The 27,206-nt window shown below is 43.9% G+C and overlaps 1 protein-coding gene across 3 annotated transcripts in view; it reads right to left on the bottom strand.

The window, feature by feature from the left end:
- The window catches only part of GPM6B (glycoprotein M6B), a 45,069-nt gene extending 18,980 nt beyond the window's left edge, over positions 1-26,089 (bottom strand). For 2 of the 3 annotated variants that reach the window (XM_068962041.1, XM_068962042.1), the window contains exons 1-2: positions 26,029-26,089; positions 17,335-17,454 (exon numbers count right to left, since the gene is read on the bottom strand). In XM_068962041.1, the coding sequence (XP_068818142.1) occupies positions 17,335-17,454; positions 26,029-26,089 (181 nt within the window). The remainder of the gene's footprint in view (positions 1-17,334; positions 17,455-26,028) is intronic. The other variant, XM_068962043.1, reaches the window with a different exon arrangement.
- Positions 26,090-27,206: the final 1,117 nt, after the last annotated feature.

Raw genomic sequence — 27,206 nt, 5'->3', positions numbered from 1 at the left:
CCTCTATTTCTTTGCATTGATCGCTGAAGAAGGCTTTCTTATCTCTCCTTGCTATTCTTTGGAACTCTGCATTCAGATGCTTATATCTTTCCTTTTCTCCTTTGCTTTTCACTTCTCTTCTCACAGCTATTTGTAAGGCCTCCCCAGACAGCCATTTTGCTTTTTTGCATTTCTTTTCCATGGGGATGATCTTGATCCCCATCTCCTGTACAATGTCATGAACCTCCGTCCATAGTTCATCAGGCACTCTATCTATCAGATCTAGTCTCTTAAATCTATTTTTCACTTCCACTGTATAATCATAAGGGATTTGATTTAGGTCATACCTGAATGGTCTAGTGGTTTTCCCTACTTTCTTCATTTAAGTCTGAATTTGGCAATAAGGAGTTCATGATCTGAGCCACAGTCAGCTCCCAGTCTTGTTTTTGCTGACTGTATAGAGCATCTCAATCTTTGGCTGCAAAGAATATAATCAATCTGATTTCGGTGTTGACCATCTGGTGATGTCCATGTACCCGAGGTCAGGGGCAGCGGCCGAGAGGAGCTACTCCATGCCAAGGTCAGGGGCGGTGGCCGAGAGGAGCTACCCCACGTCCAAGGAGCAGCAGCTGCGTGGGCACAAGAGGGCCGAGAGGAGCTACTCCACGTTCAAGGTCAGGAGGGGCGGCCGTGAGGAGAACCCCTCGTCCAAGGTAAGGAGCAGTGGCTGCGCTTTGTTGGAGCAGCCATGAAGAGATACCCCACGTCCAAGGTAAGAGAAACCCAAGTAAGACGGTAGGTGTTGCGAGAGAGCATCAGAGGACAGACACACGGAAACCATAATCACAGAAAACTAGCCAATCTGATCACATGGACCACAGCCTTGTCTAACTCAATGAAACTAAGCCATGCCGTGTGGGACCGCCCAAGATGGACAGGTCATGGTGGAGAGGTCTGACAGAATGTGGTCCACTGGAGAAGGGAATGGCAAACCACTTCAGTATTCTTGCCTTGAGAACCCCATGAACAGTATGAAAAGGCAAAATGATAGGATACTGAAAGAGGAACTCCCCAGGTCAGTAGGTGCCCAATATGCTGCTGTAGATCAGTGGAGAAATAACTCCAGAAAGAATGAAGGGATGAAGCCAAAGCAAAAACAATACCCCACTGTGGATGTGACTGGTGATGGAAGCAAGGTCCGATGCTGTAAAGAGCAACATTGCATAGGAACCTAGAATGTCAGGTCCATGAATCAAGGCAAATTGGAAGTGGTCAAACAAGAGATGGCAAGAGTGAACGTCGACATTCTAGGAATCAGCGAACTAAAATGGACTGGAACGGGTGAGTTTAACTCAGATGACCATTATATCTACTACTGCGGGCAGGAATCCCACAGAAGAAATGCAATAGCCCTCAAGGTCAACAAAAGAGTCCGAAATGCAGTACTTGGATGCAATCTCAAAAACAACAGAATGATCTCTGTTCGTTTCCAAGGCAAACCATTCAATATCACGGTAATCCAAGTCTATGCCCCAACCAATAACACTGAAGAAGCTGCAGTTGAATGGTTCTATGAAGACCTACAAGATCTTTTAGAACTAACACCCAAAAAAGATGTCCTTTTCATTATAGGGGACTTGAATGCAAAAGTCGGAAGTCAAGAAACACCTGGGGTAACAGGCAAATTTGGCCTTGGAATACGGAACGAAGCAGGGCAAAGGCTACTAGAGGGAGGGACTAGCAGATGTAAACTTTTATGTATAGGATGGGTAAACAACACAGCCTTACTGTATAGCACAGGGAACTATATTCAATATCCTGTGATAAATCATAAAAGAATCTTAAAAAAGAATGTCTGTATGTATATAATTGAGTCAGATTTGTAGTTAAATGAGTGCAGATTTTCCTGCATGAAATATGGAAATCCATGAAATATGGATTCACTTATAGGATTATCTAATCTTCTTAATTGTGTGTGCTTGCCTGCTAAGTTGCTTCAGTCATGTCTGACTCTTTTGCAACCCCATGGAACATAGCCCACCCGGCTTCTCTGTCCATGGGATTCTCCAGGCAAGGATACTGGAGTGGGTTGCCATGCCCTCATCCAGGGGATATTCCCGACCCAGGGATCGAAGCAGCATCTCTTATGTCTCTTGCATTAGCAGATGGGTTCTTTACCACTAGCACCACCTGGGAAGTCCCTTATACTTCAATTTTTAAAAAAAGTTTTTTTTAAGATGTTGAGTTCCGTTTCAGACGTGCTGACTTTGAGGTCATCTGATGCCATCCAAAGGGAGAGATTCCAGGGGGTGATCAGACATTGGGTCTGTAGCTCAGATGAGCTGATGCTGGATGCTGTCAGCTTCTGGATTGCAGTGAAAACTTTCAGAGGTCAAGGAAAGACATGGGAGCGCTGAGCACTTCCAAGTGCTTTGGACCCTTTCTTTTGCCAGGCATGGTCCTTGGACAAGCAGCAAGAGCTTCAGCAGGGAGTTTGGGGGAAATGCAGAGTCTCAGGCCCCACCCCAGGACCAGTCGAGTCGGTGGAATCTGCGTGAGAACAAGCCCCCAGGAGTGAACATGGAAGTCTGAGAAGCCCACTTCCAGTCACCAGTCCTATCTGTCCAGTCCCAGGTGCAGAGCCCCGAGTCCCTGTGAAGTGCTTGCTTTTGTGTGCAACTGTGTTTGGTGTTTTTTCCAAAGCCTGCTGGGCTTGGCCCTAACTCCAGCCACTTGCAAATCAAATGGCAAGTTCCAGGGGCCACAAAGAAGAAAACACAGTGTTCCAAGCTGTTCAGCCGCCTTGAAAAGAGTGCCACTAGAGTGTTTCTTCTGAGCCAAGCAAGCACTGTTAAGCTCAGATTTTTCACAACAAAGATGCTTTAGTGTCATACCACTGACAGGGTCTGAGAACACAGACCTATCCCACCTCCCCCGTTCAGACAAGCACCTGGGTTTTGGGCTGTCCCCAGCAGGAGAAGTCACAGGCCAGGCTGATGTTTTTTTTTAAAAAAGAGGGAGGTGGTGCCGAGTATCAGCAGAGCACCACACCATGCAAAGTGGATGCCAGCTAAGCAAGAGCAATGCTTTTCTTGGATATTCCGATAAATCCACATGCTGAGTTTTCCCAAGCTTCAAACCAGCAATGACAACGCTGGTGAATATGAACCAGAAAAGGGCAAGGAAAGCATTTTTTTTGATGACTGTGAACAACTCATGGAAAAAACAAATCACTGCTAGGCTTTCTAGTGCATTTTACTAGTAATTCTCAGTGCCTCTCACCCGGCCCCCTGAACCTCCATTAGGTTAGTCACATCTTCAGCCTTCATTTAGCTGGTCTCTGCGGCTAAAGAGAATTTTCGGTTTTGATTTGCACAAAAACTCCAGTGTGCGTTAGTCTAAGATGGTTTAAATATAAACCACACAGTAGGGAGAAAAAAAACAGGCCTCACCCTCTCAATGGCCATTTTGTCTCCGGCATCTCTAGAACCTTTTGTGCAGAACAACAGAAGAAAACTGGCTTTGTCCTCAGGCTCGCGGATGCCCGTTGCCATGGCTGGGAGTTCACAACGGCCCAGTCATTTGCCCCAAGTTGTCTGTGATCCTGGCTGCAGCTCTCATGCTGGCTCCCAGGAGGGCTGGCAGCAACAAGGGCTCAGATTCTTCCCCAGGGAATGAATGTCTCTCACACACACACACCCTCAACTCAGGACCCTTCTTGCCACTTTACTAACTCCTAACAATCCATCAAATTAAAAAGAAAAGAAGTAACCAAGGTTTGCAACTTTCAAACAACCAGCAGAAAAATGGAAGCTCCTTAGTTAAGAGACGTTAAGATTGGATGGTGGGGGACCAAGGTCTCCCTGACTTAGTTCTCCACCAGGAGTGACTGTATCCCCTTGGGGACATGGGGCAACATCTGGAGATACCTGGGGTTGTCAGGACTGGTGGAGGGGATACTCCTGGCTCTAGTGGGTGGAAGCCAGGCATGCTGCTCAATATCTTACAGGGCACAGGAGAGCACCCCTCCCTCCAACAATTACACAACCCCAGTGTCTGCAGCACCACGGGGGAAGAGTCCTGAGACAGTGCATGCACACACGTGCTGCACAATGTTCACATCCCTGGTTTTCACCTGGGGACGACTCTGCCCCCAGGGGAGGTGTGGAGACACTGCATCATCACAGCTGGGCAGGTGCTACTGGCAGGTAGTGGCTAGAAGCCAGTGATGCTGTTCAACACTCCACAGTGTATAGGACGGTCCCCAGCCCAAACACAACAAAGACTGAGGCGACACCAAGGGTCAAGGATGAGAAACCCTGCTCTCAGGCTACCGTGTACCATCCTGGTCTGAGACACCAGCATGACCACCAAATTCTACAATTAAAAAAAAGAAAAAGAGCTTAAAATAACCTTACTTTGTTTAAAAAATATTACAGACAGAAGTTTACAAATTTTGCTGTCCAAGAGAATTACCTGGAGCACATGGGAAAGCCCTGATGTCCAGACTTTCCCCGAGACCAAATTAAATCACAATTTCTGGAGGTGGGATTCAGGAATTAGAGGTTTTGCTTTTTTGCTTAAAAAAAAAAAGCTCCCCAGGTGATCTTAAGTTGGAGAACACGTGTTCTAGAGCAGACATCAGCCAACTGTGGCCCATGGGCCCAACTGGGCTCTCCACAGGGCCTGTGAACTCAGCACACTTTTTTACATTTGAAATGATTGTGAAAAAAACCCAAACTCAAAGAATAATCCTGCTTCGTGACACAAGTATATGGAATTCAAAGTTCTGTGTCCAGAAATAAAGTTTTACTGGAACACGGCCGAGCTCAATCCTTTCTGTACTGTATGTGGGTATTTTCAAGCTGCAAAGGCAGAGCTGAGTAGTTGCCAGATATTTACCATCTGGCCTTTTACAGGAAAAGTTTGCAGCTCACCCTTCAAGAGCACTGGTTCTCCACCTTTCATGTGCACATCAATTCCTGGGGAAACTCCTTACAATGCAGGGTCTCTTTAGGCAGGTCTGGGCCATTGCTCCTCACTGAACCTCCTCACTGAACCACAAGGGCAGAAAAGAGGGGCTCTCCAAGGGGGGCTGGTGCAGCCTTGAGAGACCCCAAGACTCCGGAGGTGCAGGAGGCCCAAACTGTCTTCATGATAGCATTAGATAATACTGACTTTTTCCCACTGTTGACGTTTCCACAGGAAAACTGCCAATGGCTATAGCACAAATCAGGCAGTGGCACCAAAGTGAATGAATCAGCAGTTCATTCCTTACCACCACACACTCACAGGGAGAAAACATTGAGTTTCAGTTTGATGTGGTTGAAAAAAATTATCAACTGTGATAAATCTACACACCCTGTTGAAGATTCTATGCAATGAAATGAGGACACATCCAGGACTTCTGTAGCATTCCAGAGCATGATGCAAAGTTCAAGTGCGACTGAGTGTCAAGCTAAACTAGTATCTTGTTTTCTGGTGGACAGCTGTTTTTTTCTTTAAAGAATGACTAACACAGTATAGTTATTAAGACTTAGGAAGAAGACAGATGGCCAACAAGCATATGATAAACAATGCTCAACATCACTCACTGAACATCAGGGAAACGCAAATTAAGACCACAATGAGATATCACCTCATACCTGTCAGAATACTATCCAAAAGACAACAAATAACAAGTGTTGGCAAAGGTGTGGAGAAAAGGAAACCCCTGTGGGCCACTGTTTTCCATAGTGGCTGCACCAATTTATAGTCCCACCAACGATGTTTTCTTGTTCTCTGGATAAACACTCAGAAGTAAAATAGCTTTGGTTATATTGGTAATTCTATTCTTAATTTCTGAGGAATCTCCACATTAATTTGAAAAGATATATGCACCTCTGTTCACTGCAACATTACTTATAATAGCCAAGACATGGAAACAACCTATGCCCACTGATGGATAAATGAATAAAGATGATATAAGAACTACCATGCGTGCGTGCATGCTAAGTCACATCAGTCATGTCCAACTCTTTGTGACCCGATGGACTGTAGCTCGCCAGGCTCCTCTGTCCATGGGATTCTCCAGGAAAGGATACTGGAGTGGCTTGCCATTTCCTCTGGTTTGATCCTGAACCCACATCTCTTATGTCTCCTGCCTTGGCAGGCAGGTTTTTTACTACGAGCATCACCTGGGAAGCTCAAGAACTACCATATGATCCAGCAATCCCACGCCTGAGCATATATCCTGAGACAACTGTAATCTGAACAGACACATGCAACCCAATGTTCATTGCAGCACTATTTACCAAGACAGGGAAGCAACTTCAGTGTCCGTCAACAGACGAATGGATAAAGAAGATGTTGTTCAGTTGCTAAGTCATGTCCAACTGTTTGCAACCCTATAGACTGCAGTACACCAGGCTTCCCTGTCCTTCACTATCTTGCAGAGTTGGGCAAATTCATGTCCACTTAGTGGTATATATATACAATGGAATACTACTCAGCCATTAAAAAGAATGAAATAATGCCATCTGTAGCAACATGGATGGACCTAGAGATTATCATACTGAGTTAAGTCAGAGAAGGACAAACATTATGTATCACTTATAAGCAGAACCTAATTTTTAAAAATGATGCAAATGAACTTATTTACAATACAGAAAAAGACTCACAGATTTCAAAAACAAACTTATGATTACCAAAGGGGAAATACGTGGGGAAAGGATAAAATAGGAGCTTGGGGTTAACATATACACACTACTATATATAAAATGGATAACTAATAATGACCTACTGCACAGCATAGGGAACTATACTCAATATTCTGTAATAACCTATATGGGAAAAAAAATTTGAAAAAGAATGAATATATGTGTAACTGAATCACTCTGCTGTACACCAGAAACTAACACATTATAAACCAACTATACTTCAATAAATTTTTTACAAAGATGATATGATATATATCTTATGTGTACGTCTCACATACACACACAATGAAATACTACTCAGCTATAAAAAAAGAACAAATTCTTGCCATTTGCAACAATATGGATGGACCTTGAGGGCATTCTGCTACATAGGGTAAGTCAGGTGGAGAAAGACAAATAGCATATAATTTCACTCATATGTAGAATCTAAAAAAACAAAAAACAATTCATAGATACAGAGAACAGATTAGTAGTTACCAGAGAGGAAGGGGGTTGGGGGTTGGGTGAAAGGGGTGAAGGGGGGTCAACTGTTAGTCTGGTGATGGACAGTAACTAGATTTTGTGGTGGTGACCACTCTGCAGTGTACACAGATGTTGTATACAGATGCTGAATTACAATACTGTACCTGAAACATGATACACACACACACACACACACACAGACTTGGCTATCTGGCACAAATTTTCTTAAAAACGATGTAAATGAGCTTGTCAACTTCAAAGATAATAAGCGACAGTACCTGTTGCCAATCAATTTTGGAAAACTTGCACCTGTGAAAGGCCCAGCTTCCCAGTACTCAGAAAACTTCTTAATGAAATCAGTGGTGATGTTAATAAAATGTGACTTTTGGGATATGGTGTAATAAAATGTGTCAATACTTGGAAGATTTGTACCAGCCAGAGAACCGGTATTTTCCAAGTGACCAATGCAGGATGTTACAAAATCATTCTCCAATACAGACCGATCAGACTGCAAGGGAGAGCAATAGATTTTAATGGAACGGAGTAGAAAAAGTTCACTAATACCGTTTCAGATTCCACATTATCAATAATCTATAAGAAATCACCACTTGCTGGATATTGGTGTATTATCAAGGAAGAGTTCCACAAAAACATGAAAAGGCCATTAAAACATTCCTCCCTTCCCCAACCACCTATCTGTGAGAGACTAAGCTTTCTTCATATACTTCAGCAAAAACTAGATGCTCCAAGATGTGAGTGAAGGCAGAGGCAGATGTGAAGATAATAGCTATTGAATATTAAGCCAGGTATTACAGAGATCTGAGAAAATGTAAACCAGTGCTGCTCTTCTCACTCAAGCTTTGCCTTGTTTGGGAAGAGTTATCTTTCTTAAACATTATTTTTGTTACCAGGTAATGGGTTTACTAGTAACATTTTAAATAAATAAGTTCATTATTTTTTAAAGGATAGAATATAATCTATTTCTGAGGTCAAATACTAATAAAGACAATATAAAAGAAATTATATAACTTTTAACTTCTATGATGAAAACATTACTTAAGTAATATCTTCGTTATAATTTCTAATACAAAAATACCTAGAGATATAACCCACATGAGCAAAAGCTTTTGGGGTCTTCAAGTATTTTTAAGAGAAAAAAGGGACTTTACACCCCAAAGTCTGTAAACCACTGGCATATACCATTAAGAAGGTATCATGAAGTCCGTGGACATGGGAGCTTCCTGCTAAAGACTTAAGAAAACACCTAAACGATAGGTTGCTTCCCAGTTCTCTTAAGACCTTCTTAGAGTCATTAATGTACAAGCCCAACTGTATAATGCCAAGAACACTGAAACTATTTTTAATGATATAAAGAGAATTGTTTTGGGATATCCTTCTAAAACCTGGTCCTAAAACCTGTGAAATCAAAAATTTTCATTTTTGTGGCATGTTGTGCAATATGGCTTGGAGTAGGAGATAAGCAATCATAGAAAAGGAAAGCTATGTTCACATGGTGAGAGCAAATAAAGTTAAGACACAGATCTTGTTAGTCCCATCCTTCACCTTCTTTGGGGACTGGCTTTGGTTTTCTTAAAGACCACGTGTGTGCTCTAAGCCTAGTTAAGTGGGGAGCAAAGAACCAGGGAAATCTAGGCAAGTTGGGGATGCGTGTGTGCTTGCTCAGTTGTGTCAGAGTCTTTGGAAAGCTAGCTCTAAATCTAAATGACAGAGGTTTTAAGAGCACGGAGATCTGTAGGGTGTTCAGGAAATTTGAGGCGCCCCTGCAATACTAAGCTTTAGCACCACTCAACCTCCTTGACCATCTAGGTTTCAGGGTCTATGTGTTGCTGGATTGCACTGAGTTCAGTGATTGTCTATGGAATTGCTGCTATATGCAAGGCACTGTGCTGGGAGCTGCAGGGATTTGGTTTGCCCTCCTGGTCTTGACGCTTTGGAGTGGGGTGAGGGACACGAACACAGCAGAAATATTCAAGTAGAATGAAGAGCGAGGTGACTCAGGGACATGGGGAAGGAGGTAGAGGCATCTCCTTGGCTTAGTGTGGGGAGCTTAGGAAGGGGCATGTGGGTGGCAGTGGTGTAGACAGGCCTTTAAGAATAGAAGGATCCTGTGGTTAGGACAGATTGACAGGCATGAGTGAAGAACAGGACTGATGTGGTTAGGTGCCAGTAGGGAAAGTTGAGGGCGTGTGTGGTGGAGTTTGTCAAGGGCATTGGGACAGTGTCAGGAGACAAGCTGGAGAGGTAGGCAAGGCCCTCCTGCAGGGAGGTCTCTGAGCCAGCCTGCAGCCTTGGGTGCTTCATTTTGCAGGCAGTAAGGAGAGAGGGAAGGTTTGTGAACAGGCGAGTGACATGATCTGAGGTGTGCTTTTAAGAGATTAATCTGGTGCTAGTGTGTAGGCTGAATTGCAGCGGGTGCGAACTAAACTCTTCCACTGTGGGTGGCAGCAGAATGGGTCTTTTTGAGTTTTATTCAAAGGGTGCAGGGTGTATTCAATGAAGGCAGGAAGGGTAAAAATCAGACAAAGCTTGGAGCTGTGAAGCAGTCAAAGTCACACAGCATTTTACAGGCATGGCTCGGTGAGAAAACACGAGAGAATATATGTGAACGAATTTTCTTAGGGGCCACTCCAGAAAATATCAACTCACCCAGAGACAGAGGTTGTGTGGAAAGAAAGGGCTTACAAAGGGACTCAGGGGATTGGCAGACATGTCACCACCTTGCTCGTTTCATGGGCACATATGTATGTCAAAGTTGATCCAACAGGTCACTTTACATGTACGCAGGTTGTGCATATCGACTGTAACTCAAAAAAAAGTTTTTAAAAATGACCTTTCTCTTTTCAAGATATGCTTCTTAAGTTCAATTTTTACAAAAGATGCTAGTAATGGTAAAAGGTTATAAGTCCCTTTTGGAAACTAAGGATTGACAGCCAAAGTCAGGAGCCTTAACAACCACATCGACCTGGGTTGGGTGGGCTGGTGCGGGGGGAGGGAGATATCCTACAGCTACAGAACCTATGGGCTAGTTGGTGACAGGGAAGTGTAGGGGCTACTGTCATTAAGAAGAGAAGCCAGTGCTTTAAGGGGACACGTGATACATTTCCATTTTGAAACGTTTATATGGCTTGCAGCAGGTAGCCTTCTAAGACACCCCCAATGGTCCTCATCTCCTGATATTCATACCCTCCCTCACAGTATGGGCTAAACCTACTGACTAGCTTCCCTGATTAGGTTTCAAAAAACTGACTTCCATCTTCCTAGCACTCTCTGTCACTCTTGCTGGCACACTCTCCCACTCTCTCTGATGAAGTCAGTCGCCACATCATGAGGGAGATATGGGAAAGCCCACATGGCAAAGAATCAAGGGAGGTCTCAGGCCAAGAGCTAGTGAGTAGCTGAGGCCCTCAGTTCCACAGCCTTTGAGGAACTGAATCCCAACAACAACCACAAAAAGTGATCTAGGAAGTGGATTCTTCTATGGTTGAGCCTTCAGATGAGACTGCAGCCCTGGCCAAAGCTTTCAGTCACAGCCTTGTTAGAGACCCAGAGACAGCTAAGCAGAGTCCAGACTCCTGACCTACAGAAACTGAGATGATATATGTTACTGTTTCTGACTATTGAGTGTAAGATTAATCTGTCATGCAACAGTAGATAACTAATACACAGCTTCAGCTCTGGTATATGCCTGCAGCTCTACAATAGAATCTTTAAAGCATTTTTTTAAAAAATGCAATGACACAAACATGCAATGACAATCTTAAAACATCAAGAGAAGTTTGCTTCAAATTCACTCTCTGCTAGGGGTGTGGTGATTTACTTTGGGCATCTTGATAGAAGACATGTATACAAGTTGCCTTTCAATTTCAAGTTTATGTTGCCCTTCAGAAAGGTATTTTGACCTGAAACAATACTTTACCAAAGATGTTATCATGGGGAACTATTTTTTCCATTAAGATTTTGATCCTCCACATATACAGTAGTGGTGGTCAGACTTCAGTGTGGCTCTGAATTGCCTGGGGAGCTTATTAAAACAAATCAAATTCCTGGGACCCACCCCAAAGGGGGAATCTGGCAATCTGAACATTTAATCAGCATCCTTGGTGATTCTTTTACTTAACACAGAAAATAATACTCGCTAAAGTACAACAAATGGAGTAATAGATGAAAACAGCCCATGGTATCTATTTAACAGGACTCGGTTTATTGTGGGAACACTCAGAAAAGGGCTTGTAAGAGGCCAAAGGGGCTGAGCTTCCAAAAAGAGCCAAGGGACCCTCTGAAGAAAGACTGAGCTTTAGCCTAAAGCCTGTGAACAACCAGTACCCCAGGGAGCAAGGATTCTGGAGCCTGGAGAGAAGAAGGTGAGGGATCTTGGGTGGAGATTTTAGGAAACTGAGTGACTAGCAAACTGTTTAGGTCTTGCCTACCATAAGTGACTGGATTTATAACGAGTGCTAAGAATACAATCACTCTAAGTCAGGGGGTGGCTTTTTTTTTTTTTTAATGAAAAGGGCCAGATAGTAACTTTCTTTGGCTTTACAGAGCATATGGCTGAAACCACTCAATTTTGCAGTTTTTGTAGGAAAGCAGCCACAGACAATCTGTAAATGAATGACCATAGCTGGTTCTAATAAAACTTTATTCACAAAAACTCAGTTGTGATTTTTGTGTGGTGAAACACAGTTGTGATCATCAGCCTGGTCTAAGCCACGTGCTCATAGGTCTCCATAATCTCCATCTATCACCACTGGGAAAGAGCACGGGACCATGAACAGGGTTGTCTTAAGACCACAGAAAAGACCTATTTTGCTCCTACTGGCCTGACATTTCGCCACTAGAGTTACTCCTTGGGGTGAAAGCACTGACTCTGGAAGTTCCTAGAGAAAACACAAGCTGCTCTTCAGAGAAAGTCTCATCCTACCTAGATGACTCAGACCTCCAGAGCTTTCTGCTTCCCGGTGCACAAGCCATTTTACAAAAGCTTTTGATAGATCTAGAAACACACGGGTATGGGTATATTTGTGAGTGAACAGGGACCCCCGAAAGAACACAGCTTGGGGAGGCAGGAAGACTAACCTCTAAAAGCAGACTTGAGCTGCTTCCCAATGTCTCCAGTTAGCTCTCTGGGGCGGGGGTAGGGGGGTGGCGGGCCAAAGAGTTCAAGACGAAATTAATTTTAATTAACTCAAACTGAAAACATACAACATGGGAGGGGGTACTATAAAGGTAACGAAGATCAGATGTCACTGTTTCTAAGAGACTACAAATTGCTGCTTTGAATAATCCAAGTCAGTTTCTCTAAAACCAGATGCTGTACCTGACAGAAAGCCCCAGATAGACACTCAGTTCTGACTGATCTCCTTTTCATCTCTGCTTTCTTTGTCTGCTCTGAGCTGAGGAATAGCACAAGACCGAAAGGCAAAGCGAGTTCTGTATGTCACAGACACAGTGGCAGCCACTGCTACATAATTGAGTACTAAGCATGTATCAACAATATAGCTGATAAAAAGTTGCACATTTGTAAATGAAAAACTCTACGTATATGACTGACATAATAGCCTTTGGTAAATAAGTTATAAAATAGTTACCTGCCCTATACTGGCACATTTTGGGGTGAAAACTTCAGGTAATTTGAAAATGGAATAAATAATCCACAGCAGAAAACAAAACGCAAAGAACTCTTCAAAAACTCAGAAACATTATGGCATGAACCTGGGCTAGAACATGCTTGTACTGTGTCCATTGTTCACCTCCATGTAACCTGAAACACCCTCAATCAGTGGCAGCCATCAGACACACACACCGGGTGCTTCCCCTGGCCATAGCTGTGTAAACTGAGAGTGCTTCTCCAGCCAGACTCCGGGGAACAGCTGCCCTGCCCGAAAACTCACACGACACTGTCAGACCCAGGGCTGTAGTCCACACGTGACCAGCAACAGACACCAAAGATGCACGCAGAGAGATTACAGGTTCCCCACCTTGAAATACAGTTCAAGTGTTTTCAGAAGAGGCCTCAAACATAGTTGCCTTACCACTATAGGTTAGGACAGTGCGACAAGACAGTTTAACACCAAATCCAATAGGATTTCCCGGGACTCTCATATCTCAGGTGTCACTCTATAGAATGGATCCATGGCAGAGAAGTCCCAAGCTAGGGGGCCAGAGGGAGAAAGGCTGGGGATCTCAAGGGGCCTGCCTTCTCAGGTCCCACCTGGGCAGATAGGAGGAGCTCAGCAGTGTGACCTGATGCACAGTACTACGCAATCTTGGTATTTGGCTGAGTGTTGAGCAGGAAGCCCCTGTGTTCGGATTTCCATGGCTGCCCGGGAATCTTGGCCATGGAAATCCCAACACGGGGGCTTCCTGCTCAACACTTGCCCAAATACCAACATTCCTCATGCTCTCCCCACACCTTCAGTTCTAGTCCGTATGTGAGAGGGTGATCTCTTTGGACTTCTGGAATTATCTAAAACATCTGAGTCCAAGCATCAGAGCCATTAGGATTTGTGAGCTGGCCAAAGGGGCTTCCCTGCTGGCTCAGTGGTAAAGAACCGGCCTACCAATGCAGGAGATGCAGGTTCAATCCCTGGGTCTGGAAGATCCCCTGGAGAAGGATGTGGCAACCCACTCCAGTATTCTTGCCTGGGAAATCCCATGGACAGAGAAGCCTGGAGGGCTACAGTTCATAGGGTCGCAAAAGACTTGGACATGCCTTAGTGACTCATCCACAAGAACAACAGGAGGGGAACTGGTGACTGCTGAAGGGAGTGGTCTTTGTACTCCTTACCTGGTAGACTGAAAGCAGAACTACACAGATTTACCAGTGTCTGAATAGTCATTCTTGGTCTTTTAGCTTACAGCTGCATTAGGTGGCAGCATCTTACATGTCACTGAATTATATTCAAGAAGATGATGAGGGGCATTTGAGAACTTCTCCCAACTCCTATCAACTGCTTTCTCTTTGCTTTCTCCAGAAGGAGACAAGCCAGACCCATTTTCACTGCCCCATCCCCCACTCTCATTCACCACGATTTTAAGGAAAGAAATAAGAGGAGGCACATTTTCAGACAAGTGGCTAAGAGAATCCAAGGTCACCGGCCTTTCAAACTAACCAGGCCTCGGTGCATTAACAACTGGCAATTCTTACACCTACCTCCCCATAAAGAGGGACAGAAAGGACAACGGAAAACACAGCAATTTCTCAAACTTTTGAGAGTAAATCCACCTCAATTCCTTCTTCTGTCTTCTCCCTTCTTGCTTTTGGACCTTGCTCTCAATTAGTGCTTCTCGAACTGCATTATGCCCAGGAATTATCTGGAAAGTTCTGAAAATGCAGACTCGGATTCAGCAGGCCTCAGGGGGGCCTGAGACTCTGCACTTGTAACAAGCTTCCAGAGGATGCCAATCCTGCTGGCCCATGGACCATATGTGGAAGAGAGGATCTAAATTCTCTCTGATGACACTGACTGAAGCCCTTGTGACAACCTGCAGTAGCCTGAACCATGCCCTACACGTTAAGCACAATATTCCATCGAACGCAACTGAAGCCCAAAGGGCTCCTTATTTCCCAAGTGCCACCGCTTCAGGCCTAGGTCCCCAAGGCAGTGTCACCCGAGGTGGCCCTTGTGGCCACCCGCCCCTTGATTTCCTGGAGGCCCAAAGAAGATCGTGGATGCCACCTGGTCAAAGAAGTTAAACAATTCAAAAAGAAGAAAGCAGTACAGATGGTGAAGGATTCACTATCCAAGTGCTAAAAATGTAACTCCACAGAGAAGTTTCACCCAAAAAGGAAGATGGGAAACGACTGAGGCAAAGGAAACTGGAAGCACCTTGACGTCCCTCACGGGGAGTAAGCAGTTCGGGGGGAGGAGGTCTCTGCCACACTGCCTGCATTTTCCTTTGGCAAAAATCTCCCCGTTGGCATGGACCAAAACCTCTTCCCACTGTCTGTCCCCCACTGGAAAGAAACTGAGAACTCTGCAAAGGGGGAAAATAAAAGACACAAGAGCCATATGGAATCATCTATTTTTTCCCTCACACCATCTGGTTTGGGATCTAAGCACAGAATGGCAACTGCGCTGATTGAGGAGACAGCAAAATCTCTGGGCCACTGGGAAGGGGACACCATGGCTAGGGTCAGTCCCTCCCTCTGGGGATTTTCTTTCTCTCCCTCTGACAAGAACCCGCTTGATCCTGGAATTCTCACCTGAAACATCACCCACAATGTGATTAACTATTAGAGTTCTACAGTTTCTCATCATACCACTCCAGAATTCCCAAACCTCTGAAAACTAAGGTTGGTTTCTTTTTGGGGGTGGGGTGGGAGTGGAGTTCATCTGGCAGCGAAACCCATCCTGCTCTGAATTCCCTTGATATCCAGAACTGACCTTGAATGGCCCAGACACTGTTCACAGATGTCATCGACCTGAGTCCAGCGCTCCAGAAAGATCCATGTGTTGGACTTGAGGGGCGCACCCGGACCTTGCTGAGGACACGGCAAGTGCATACGGTATGTGCGCCACATCACTTTTCAAAAGCCCCAACTCTTCTGAATTCTTAACTAAATTAAGAATTTAGCCCCAACCGTTACAGATAATGTGGAGACCTTCTTGTCATGTTAACAAGTACTGCCCGTGGTGTAACCATCACCACGATCTAATTTGAAAACACCTCCATCACTCCATAAAGGATCCTTGTACCCTCAGCAGTCACTCCCCAACGCTGCCTCCCCCAGCCTCTGGCAAACACTCAGCTATTTTCCGTCTCTCCGGATTTGCCATTTCTGGACGTTTCATGTCAGTGGAACCCTGCAGTATTTGCTCTCATGTGTCATCTTTGACTCAGCATCCTGTTTCTGAGACCCATCTGTGTTGCAGTGTGTAGTATGCGTCCCTCATTCCCTCCCATCGCCGCACAGTATTCCACTGTATGGATACATCGTGCCTAATGGCAGTTTTTTAAAATCAAGCTTCTAGAACCTTCCATCCTTCAAAGGCTCCAAGAGAACAAATGTCTGGTGGCATTTCTTGCTCACCTCTTCGAGCTGGCACTACACAGGCACACAGAGCTGGCACCTAGTGGCCAGAGTTGGAGCGAAGGAATATGTCACTCAAGGTATAGAACTAAATCCAAAGACAGATTTCATGTTAATTAACCTGAAGCCACAATTCAGGTTTTAAAGGAAAAAAGCTTTAATTATTAAGTGAATGACAGGTGCTATGACTTTGTAACTCAGTATAGGTCTTACACTGTACCTCCAGATCGCTCTTTCTAGACTTTTCGGTTCTATGCTGTCATTTCTGATTTATTCTTACAGAAGTAAGAAGACATTTCAGATGAACGATGCTATGGGTTCACACAGAATTCCAGCAATAACTTGAAGCCTGGTGTGTTTCTCTGACCCACCACCATCTCTTTGTATTCCCATTTTAAGTAACAAAACCACTGAATCTAACTCTGTGTGGACTTCAGGGATGTGGAAGGTGGGTGTGCATATCACTCAGGTTTCTCCCCTTCCAGGTCCCCAGACGGGCTGATGCACAGTTCACTCAGACCTAGCACTTAGATGTTTTGAGAGGCCGGTGTTCCTCTGAGCAAGGAGACTAGAGATCGGACCCCATGGACCTACCTGATGGGGTCAAGTACCAAGTATATGATCCTCATTTCATGGGCTCTGAGTTTTCCTTCTCAAAGGTAACAGACTGATGTTAATAAATCAGAGGGCTGAAGAGCCATGTGGCCAGAGAGATGTTTGGGGCCACTGACAGCACTCTCAGAGCCCAGGCTCCTTAAATGTCCCAGCTCAGTTCTTAGTCCCATGATGGGCACGTGTGACTGCCCCCTTCCCCGACTGGTGGTTCAAATATTAGACATTTCGTGCTTAACCCCAAGGCACATCTCATTGCACCTTGCTCCCTTTGAGAAGAAGAGGTGAGGGGAAAAAATAGGGAGGAGGGAGAAGAAAGAGGGGAAAGATGGGGTGGAATGGAGAGGAAGAGAGAAAAAGAAAGATGATGAAAACAATGTTTAAAGGGCCACTTCCACCCCAGCCCCTGTAAACAAATGAATGCATCAAGCAAAACAAAAAACAGCACCAAACCAAAAGAGCTATCACAAATCATATTAAAGATAACAGTTGAGTTGCTATGCGAATGCACCCCGAGGCTGTATTTACCTGGACTGCTCAAGGGGTTAGCCCTGTCCCCCAGGGTTGGCACGGGACGGTACTGGTGGTTCTTTGAGCCTGGGTACATCCAGTGGTACCTGCCAATTTCCATTTCAGCTCTGCTGTTCACTGCCAATTTCAGGTGGCAAAGAGTCAGTGTCTCTATCTCCAGCAAAGATTCTACATCAGCATTTTAATGTATTCTTTTACCATATAATTAAAGGAAACGACGAATACACAAAAAACGCTATTGAACTGCAACATTGCAGTACATCTTATCAACTCAGCATGATACGCTGAGAGCGTTAGCATCTTCTCCTCCATTTTTGAATTTGACAAAAAAATCACCAATATTTTCTTTCTCTGTTTTCTCCATCTCCTCCCAATCCTCCTCACCCCTTCCAATGCTCGTGTTAGGCAGACGCTGTTGATAAGGAAAAGCTGGCTTCTCACCATTGTATTTTTTCTTTCTGTTCAGTTCACTTTCAGACCCACAGAGCACAATCATCATTGTTGCTACATAAGTGAAGGTGAACCCAGGCTTGCTCTAATGCTAGCTAGTTCCAGCCAATAACCCCATGGTCTGCTGAATCTTAGGTGACACTCCTGTTCTCCCAATGACATCAGCAGTATTCTCTGTCATCTCATCTCATCTAAGCTCAGGACATCAGAGTCTAGAATTTTCCACATTCAGTCTTGTTCCAATGATCTCCCAGTGTCTTGACAGAGAAAGGGCTGTGGGCACTGGGCTTGAAGCAGGGCTTCCTCACACACAAGGCGACAAGTGGCCTCCTGGGGACTCAAGTAGGTCCCAACTGGTAATCTGACTATATGTCGTACTTCTTAGGGAACCAGACAGAAAACTATCTACCAACTTGCCTGACACAGAATCAGATGCTGGTAACTGTTAGCTGAATTACAACCCTGAAATCCCAAGAGACCATAAGGTCACTGTGCCTGGTTTCTAGCCGAGAATCCTATCAAACCTAATGATGGGTTACAGCATCCGGGGTGCCACAAATATTTAAGGATTAAACAAATGGTGCTGACATTGATGTGGGGGAATTATTCCATCAGAAGAGCACATTACAATGCCCCATCAGGCATCTTAGACCACTGAGGATGAGGACTAGGCAAACCATCACATGGTAAGGTAAAAGAGCGAATGCCCTGAGCAGAGTCACTGAACACCTCCTCAGCCATTATGAAACCTGACTCTGCTCTCCACAGTCTCTGAAAACTCTTGTGGTATTTCCACTTGGGAAGTGGAGACCTACGTTTCTAAGTGGTGTTTTAGGGCAAATCTCTTTGGTTTCATGATAAAGTAATGTTTTTTAGAGACATTAAAAAGAGTTAAAGGCTTTTAAAGACATTTGAGAGGGGGAAAAAGGATGTGAGGACAAGATCAGAACTGCACAATGAAAGTATTTTTATTGCGGCTGGTTCTGTTGTTAAATGGAGATGTGTGCTACCATGTGCTGGGCGCCCACAAAGCATGTTACATCTGTTCCCTCAGGAATTTTTTTTAATGCAAAGTGTTAAAAGTTTTTTTTTTTTAACTATGTGTAACACAGGCGAAACTATTTAAGTCAATACATTTTTAAGGAATGTCACATGTTCTGATTCTGCCAATCACTTTAGTCTTTCCAAAGTTTGTCGTAAGTTTCAAGACAGTCCTTTCAAAAAGAATTCTTGCTCAGTCCATGGTTGTTATCCCAGTCAGTCCACAATTTCTTTAGTTGGGCTTCTTTGATCTCCAATAGAATATTGGACACACTTCAAAGTTTCCCACCTGGAATCACGGGGATCTGATTTCCTCAAGCAATTTATTTTAGGACCCTGTTTAGGGTCAGAGGAGATGGATCTGCCTTGGCTGTGAATTTTAGATGGCCTCTACACATGCATTAGGTTTAAATCAGATACCTTCCTAAGCAATCACAGCTTAGAACATTTGGGATATGCCAACACGTAAGATAAAAACAGTCTCACTGTTACCATGACCTCAATCATTTGAGATCAAGGTATTTGTCACAACCATCCTATGAAGGAGGTACTCTTATTACTCTAGCTTTACAAATGAAGAAGCTAGGGGCAACTGAGAGTTAAGTCATTTGCCCATGATCACACAGCTGGAGGGGAGGAGCCTGTGCATAAATGTGGGTGATATGACTCCAGAGGGCAGGTTATCCAGCTGTGGCCTGTGCTGTCACTGTTTCTACTCTTTTGCTAAGGTCTGTCTGGAGGTAAGCTGTGCTTCTGTGCATCAAGACGTGTTTCGGATCCCAAGCTCCTGATGCTATTTCAGGGTTCTTAAAAGTTCTGAACTCTCAGCCTTTCCTGCATTTAGAGTTTTGGTTTACTCTTCAGGGGAGTTTCTCTCACACCACAGGTTGTGCTATATTCTCCAAAAGCAGGGCAACCCACTGGGGCCGGTGGAAAGAACCAGGAGATCAAGTCATACTCCTGGTTAAAGTGGCTATAAGCCCTCTATGTCAACCTCAAGCATGAGGATTCCCAGTAGCTCTATCACTTCTATCTGAAAAGTTTTCATCCTCCTTTCAAAAAATTTCTCTCTCCAAGTCCAACACACAGCAGGTGCCCAATCTATGTCTGCCAGATAAATAGTTGGCTGAATGCAAGAGAACATCCTGGGACCTTGTGGATCAAGCAACAGGTCTCCAGGTCCCCACCCCCACTGCACCCACACCAACCTCACCCAAGGCAGGGTAGGCAATTCAGGACGTGTGTGTCAACGGCCCATCCCTGCTCTGCCCTCATCCCCTCATGTGGGCAGTCAGGCACAGGCTGCTTGGCAATGACGGTGAAAAAGCCCCAAACTAACATGTTTTCTGAGTAAAGCCTGGCGGCTACACCCAGGACACTCGGTTCAGCATTCTTCCTCCTCCTGTAGATGTGGAGATGGGGTCAGTAAGTGGGTGACAAGGCCTCTGGACAACAATTCATCTTTCCATATGGAGGGAAAGAAAACCCTCTATTTTGTATCTCTGAGCCAAACTTAAAGACAGTAAGTATCAAATTATAAAATTTCAAAGAACACAGGTTATGTTTTGTTTAAAAGAACAGGGGCCCAAAACCTAAAAGGGAGTCACGTGATCATGAGGGGACGCCTCAGCTTGGGGAGTGCTTTAAAATGGCGTCCTTTCTGGACTGCCAACTGCCAAGAAGTAGGGAAAACGTTCAGACGCAGGAAGATTTCGGCTTCTGCTCTTCAGCGGGAAGACTGCAAATGCTCCCCTTAGAGAGTAGGAGGGAGATGTGGGCAGGAGACCACTGGATATTCTCGAGGAAGCACAGAATACTATGACATTTCAGAAATGGTCTTGGTCAAGAAGTTTGATTGCGTTTTTCCATAAAAGGGAACCAAAAAATCCCAATGAACTTCTTGGCCAACTGCACACTATTTATGGTGGAGGCTGAGGTGAGACACAGAACTGAGTGGTCATCGCCAAAGATGGGCATGACACAAACGATGGGCGGGCTGATGAAAGAAAATAAAAATAATGCTGTGGACACTTTCCCCCCATTGACTCAGATGCTGTGATTTAGAAATGAGGCTGAATAACTAAGCTGCAGGCTGGTGTGCTTTCTGCCATCTAGGAAATTATCACTGGAAGCAACTAAATAACAAAGATTGAGCTTCCTAAATAAAAATAAGTAAACCATACTCAGTGGGCCAGGTCTCTGAAAGCTATGTCTGTCACCCTCCATTCTCAAGTAGAGTTTAAAATATTAAAGGACGCTATAACAACCCTATAGGATATAGTAGGGGTCAGCCAGTGATGGCCACCTGGTTTTGCAAATGAAGTTTTACTACAACACAGCCACACCTATGCACTTATCCACTATCTATGGCTGTTTACTACCTGGAAGGATTGAGTAGTTACAACACTGTGTGGCCCACTGGGCCTAAATATTTACTCTCGGGCCCATTACAGATCAAGTGCACTGATCCCTGATCTCAAAGATAGTCAGGCGTGAATGACAAAAAGAAATTAATGCAATTCATCAAATGAGTCTACAAAATAGGAAAATATTTTATTTTCTCTATTATACTTTCTCTGGGCTGGCCAAGGATCAAAATTCTCCTCTTGGACATCGTCATCTGAGATTTAATCTGCCACCAATCAACAAGAGTATTGTTAAAAGCAAGATTATACCCTACAGAATGGTTCCTACGATGAGTTGGCACCTTCTGCTCCTATGACATGAGCTGACAAGGCAGAAGAAGGGTGATGTTCAGAGGGGAACATTATTAAATGAATAAAGAAATGAACCAAAGAATGCACAACCAGGTACATTTGTGAAGGTAGGAGTCTGGCTTCCCTCTCTTAAAAGCCACCTTCTTCTTCCGCTCCACAGCCATCCTTATTCCTGGCCAACCATCTCACATGGATGGACACTGGGTCTCAAGGAGAAACAAGCAAGGGAGTATCTCAGAACAGGCCAATTTATCACCAGTCCCAGTGAGGGGAAACTTACGTCATGGGGACACTGGTTACGTCATGTGTCCTCAGATACAGCGAAGTTAATAAGTCATGTTATGAAGAGTGTTTACTTTACATTAGCATGTACTCCCAAATAACAGGGAGAGATGATGTTTTTCAACATTACAATCAGAATTCAAGATATCCGCTCACTTCCAAGGAAGATAAATCTCTGTCTCCAGAAAGGAGTCCAAATTCTTTGTCTAATGAATGAGCAAGGCCAAATCTTTGAAAGGAAATGATCGTATCAAAGGAAGAGAGGTACCAACTGGCTTGCTGAGATCTTCTCTACATTTAAATTTTCTAAAAAAAATAAATAAATAAAAGCAAGCTGTATCATACCTACCACATATGTCCAGCACCATCTGGCCGGCCCTGTTTTCTCTACAGTCTCATCCCCAGATAACCTCTCTGCAAATGTCCTCCTTGGAAGATCCTTATAGGAAAAAACTGCATCTACAACTTTCTCTGTATCATACGTATGTAATCAAGTCAGAAAACGTCAATAAAAATCTCAACATCAAATAATTCCTAGATCACCAGGATGAGTGTAATGTGTTAAATGTGTCCCTCTGGGTTTTTAGCCTACGGGGCAGATATTCTAGAGGAGTGTTTTCCTTCCTAAATAAAAACAATACAAATAAAAATTTTTTTGGCCAAAAGTACACATCTTTCACTCAATTTTTTTTAAAAAATAAAAACCTAAGAAATTATACCTATTTGATTAAAAAGATTTAAATGGATGTGCTCATTTTCTAATTATATCAACCATTCACATTCATATCTTATGTTGACTACGGCCTGCAATTCATTTTAAATTACACATTATTCCTGATTTTCTACATTTTTCTTTTTATGTGCTTAGAAATTTGACACCTGGAGTTCTGAAATGTAGCTGAGCAATGATTCAGAGAAGCTTAACTAGCCTGACTACAATTGCTTCAGTAGACTCCAATTTCCTACATGTAATAAAAATAATTTTCCTAACAGATACTTAGGGTTTTTTTTTCCATCCAATAGAGCAAGTGATTCAATTGTTTTTCTGCCCCTAGATTACACCCTCCCAGTGAGTCTAGATGCATTGGTTTTTCACAAATGAATTGACATCCATCAAGTAATAGTCCACAGAAATAAATAGAAACCTCACTCTCTTTATTATCGAGTCTCATGATCTAGTTGCTTTTATTCTGTCTTCTCCATTTTTCCCACTTATTCCATTTCAGTGAATCTGCTTACTGAATCCCCAAAACTTTGATTTAATACTTTCGATTTAAAAACTGTCATTAGTAATAATTTGGCTTTTTTTGTTTACATCCTTCTGAGAAAACCTCTTGGTTTCTGTAAAAATTCCTGAATAAAGGCTAAATTACTTCTTGTGAATTTCAAGCATCCAGTAGGGTTCCAAGACAAAAGCGAGGAGACTGTTTGAAAACACATACGCTTTTTTTTCTTTTAGGGACTTGGATTATTTTTGTTTACAATAGGAACAAAGTCATTCTGATTGAGTTTAAAGAAACAGCTTTCTTTGTCCTGCTAAAACTCTAAGAAGTGAGACTGTCTGGAAAAGCTGAGGTCAGTTTATAATGACTTGTATTCTTAGTAAACATTATTAATAATTATCTGAAGCCATTAATCCACAAGCTACTGGGTTTTAGCCATTGGGCAATAATACTCCAAATTCAGAGAGAAGTATCGCCCGTACCACCGACAATGAAAACAACTGGGAAAGGAAGAATAGAGGGGGAAAAATACATGTTCATAAAACATTCTGTGGGAAGTGACAAAACGTAGAGGATTCAATTTACTAAAATAAATCCTTTGGTGACAGGCTTAAAGGAAAATACCCCGCCCCCTAGATCCACCTGCTCAAGAATTATATAATGCATTCTCTGTGTCAAACTTGTAAATGTTCATTTCAATCAAGTGAACACTGATTTTATAAATTTAAAATTAAATCTGAAGGAATCCTGGAGTGGCAAGCATGTCCAAACATGTTTATCATTTTATGCCTCTGTATGTGCCTTGGACTACAATGGGAGAGCAAACTGGGCACACTACAAAGACACACTCGTGGAAGCTTTGACCCTGCCTGGCTGGCAGATGAACTTATTCATTTAAACCAAGCTCAGCAGGTAGGCTGCCGTCCAGATCAACACTCCTGGTGGGTTAAGGGCAAGCGCGACCCCTGTTGCTGTGCTCAAAATCCAATCCCGGGCCCATGTTCTTACTCAGGTATAAGCCATATGTGTGATCGTGTCTTGCAGTAACTTGGTACATCTGGACTACTCAACAGCTAGTGTTTATCCATTTTGGTAATTTTTAAAGTTCCTCCAGAAATTAAGTTTTGCTTCTAATTTTGTCTCTGAAACCCTCACTAACGAGTTTTCATATACAGACTGCCAGGGATGGAGTAGCAGCTGTAGATTTTCGGTATGAAATAATAAATATTTAATGGATGTGAATTAATAGCACTCCAGACGATAAACAATGGTGAGAACCAGAGTTAGGTAGTAAGGATTCTACATTGGTTTTATGCCCTGTTCTTGCTTCTGTGGAGACCAAAAGTGGTTTCAGCTGCATATTAGTACAAAGTATGTTCTACGCATCTATTTTGGGGAAAATTGCTACAACTGTGATCGGCTTCTTCACAACAATGCTGTTATTGCGTGATTACATTGCCCAAGCTTTGTCTCTAATTGTCATGGAAATCAATCTTTCAACTTTTATCTCAGTTCCTCAGCTTTACAGATATTCCCGCGAGTTTCCCTTACTGCTATTTATTTGGTCATTCATATAAATGAACAAATGTATACATACAAGAAAAGACAGGGGGATATGGGGGCTGGCTTTTGCTGTTGTTTGGGGGGAGGGGGTGGTAGGTTTGCCGCAGCAGTTAAGTTCAACTATCAACTGCAGAAATCTAAATGCTATGTACTTAATTCCACCGAATTATCCATCTAAAAATGGTTCAAAAGGCACATTTTGTTCTCTGCATATTTCATCATACTTTGAAAATTAATTAATTTAAAAAGTGAAATTGCTCAGTTTAGGGGAGAGTGTTCTTCAAGGACTGTTCTACTCAAGCATGCTGGCACAGTGAAATTCTCGAAATTGCTGTTTTTGCGGATGCAAAATGGTTGACTATCAGGAATTTCAGAGGGATCAACCTACATAGTCTTACATAAAACGTACCTGTATCTCTATCCGGGAGACTGACTATTGTTTAGTGACTATTAGTGGATGTCAGGGTCAGGAGAAATAACCCTAGCACGGGGAGCTTTTGCTATAAGAGCCACTGCAGGTACGGAACATGTCCTGGTGCCTTTAGGACAGTACTTCGGGTGAAGGCGGTAAATTACAATGCAGTGAGATGCTCTTCACCTCACAGGCCTGAGCTGCTTCTGGGAGGCAGTGAACCTAAACCAGTCATTATCGAGGAAAAGAGAGATTAATGTTAGCCTCTATTTTCTGCCGTCTTCCTACTGCAAAACACTGACTTCTCCTTGCAAAAGTCAAGATCGGGATGTGTTCTCAAATGCCCTTTGAAGAACAGGACCTGTGTGGATTTTCCTGTTGGAGATCTCCAAGTCAGAAACAGCAGAAGACCAACCTCCCCCTTCCCCTGCCCCCAGCAACCGTCTTCCATCAGTACTAGCCCACAGAGCTGATGCTTTCTCTCTCAAGCTCCAACTGTAAATGGTTATTACACATCAGAGTTAGGGTCTGATACACAGAAATAGCAATCGTATTAAATACAAAAATTAGAGCATGTCCAAAATCAGTACAGCATCAGCAGAACCAAAGCGTATTTTAATACGCGTGTCCCTCCAGTTTCCCCTCCGCATTACTAACAGACAATGCATTCTATGTCCCCAGAATATAACTTGCCGAGCCTGGGATCTCAGTTAGGGTTCATTATAGTAATTAAAACAGTTTCCCCAACCCAGCTTCCCAAGGTGACAGATTGTGGACCTCCTTCCGTGCAATACCACGTTTGGGAGAAAGATTTGGACGAGCGATGCACTGAAAAGAGGCTGCTCTCTATTCATTTAACACCAGCCTCCAGGAGAAAACCACCCCAAGAGCCAGGCCAGGCCATCCGGATGGTTTCAGAGACACAAATCCGGCTGCCCCTTTCTAGCCACTCCCCCCCCCCAGTGAAAAGCTTTACACGGGCTCTTCTCAGAGCCCAGGGTACCTTTTCTTTCTCCGCTCTGTTCAGTATTCTCCTCCGCTGCAGTTTCCATGGCTGGCTTCATACCATCCACCAAAAATGCTTTGCCCGCTCCCCCCCCTCGACACCCACGTCTCCCCCTCCTCTTCCTTTTCTTTTGCTCTCCCCTCCGGCTCTTATTTACACCCGGGTGATGGAGAGCTTCGGTTCTTCACTCCAGAAGATTACAGTCCCTTCCAAGATGCAAAAGTCTCCGGCGGCGTCGATCCCCCTCCGCCTACTGGTCCAGAAAGACAGCTGCCAAGGGGCCGGCAGCCATACGTCACGGAGGATCCCGGTTATAACACCGCCACCCCTGCCCGCCGCTGCCCAAGTCCCCGATGCGGCTCCCGGGGGAGGCCCCCCCCGCACCCCACAGACCGCGCTGCGCCTCTGGCTCGCCTGCCTACACGCGCGCTCCGGCTCCCTTCTTCCTCCTCGCCAACTGCACCGGACGAATGCTAATTAATTCTCCCAGGAAAGAATAGATTTGTGACATCAGAGCAGGGGCTGTGAGAGAGAAGAGAACCCCCTCCCACCACGTGACTCCGCGCTCCGCCGGCCCCTGTGTGTTTCTGCAGAAAGCCTCGTTTCTTCCCACAAGGGAACTCTCACCTTCCCCTGGGACCCCTGGACACAGCATCAGTTTGTTTTATTTCCTTTACCCCTGATTCTAGACCCTAGGATCCAGGTAAAGGACTTGCCCGGGGTCTCCGTTTTCTTTTTCATTCTTTAATATGTGTTTTTCCAAAAAAAGACAGAATGCCATATGACATCACTTATATATGGAATGTAAAAATCAAACAAAAATGATACCAGTTACCATGTACAAAAGGAGACCCATGGACAGACAGAAGAAAGCAAACTTACTGTTAACAAAGGCAAAAGGGGAGGGAAGGGGTAAATTAGGAGTTTGAGATTATACACACTACTGTATATGAAACAGATAAACAACAAGGCCTTACTTGCTAGCACATGGAACTCAATATCTTGTAAGAAGCTACAATGGAAAGGAATCAGAAAAAGAACAGATATGCATATATGTTCTGAATCCCTGTCCTATACACCTGAAACTATTAACAACACTGTAAATCAACCACGCTTCAATTTTTTTAAATGTGCCTTTCACACAACCTCTAGCAAGCTAGCTAGATTGACCTGAA

Source organism: Capricornis sumatraensis, chromosome X, assembly GCF_032405125.1.
Source record: "Capricornis sumatraensis isolate serow.1 chromosome X, serow.2, whole genome shotgun sequence".
In the NCBI taxonomy this organism is placed as follows: domain Eukaryota; kingdom Metazoa; phylum Chordata; class Mammalia; order Artiodactyla; family Bovidae; genus Capricornis; species Capricornis sumatraensis.
This window is presented reverse-complemented; position numbering and strand designations above follow the sequence as displayed.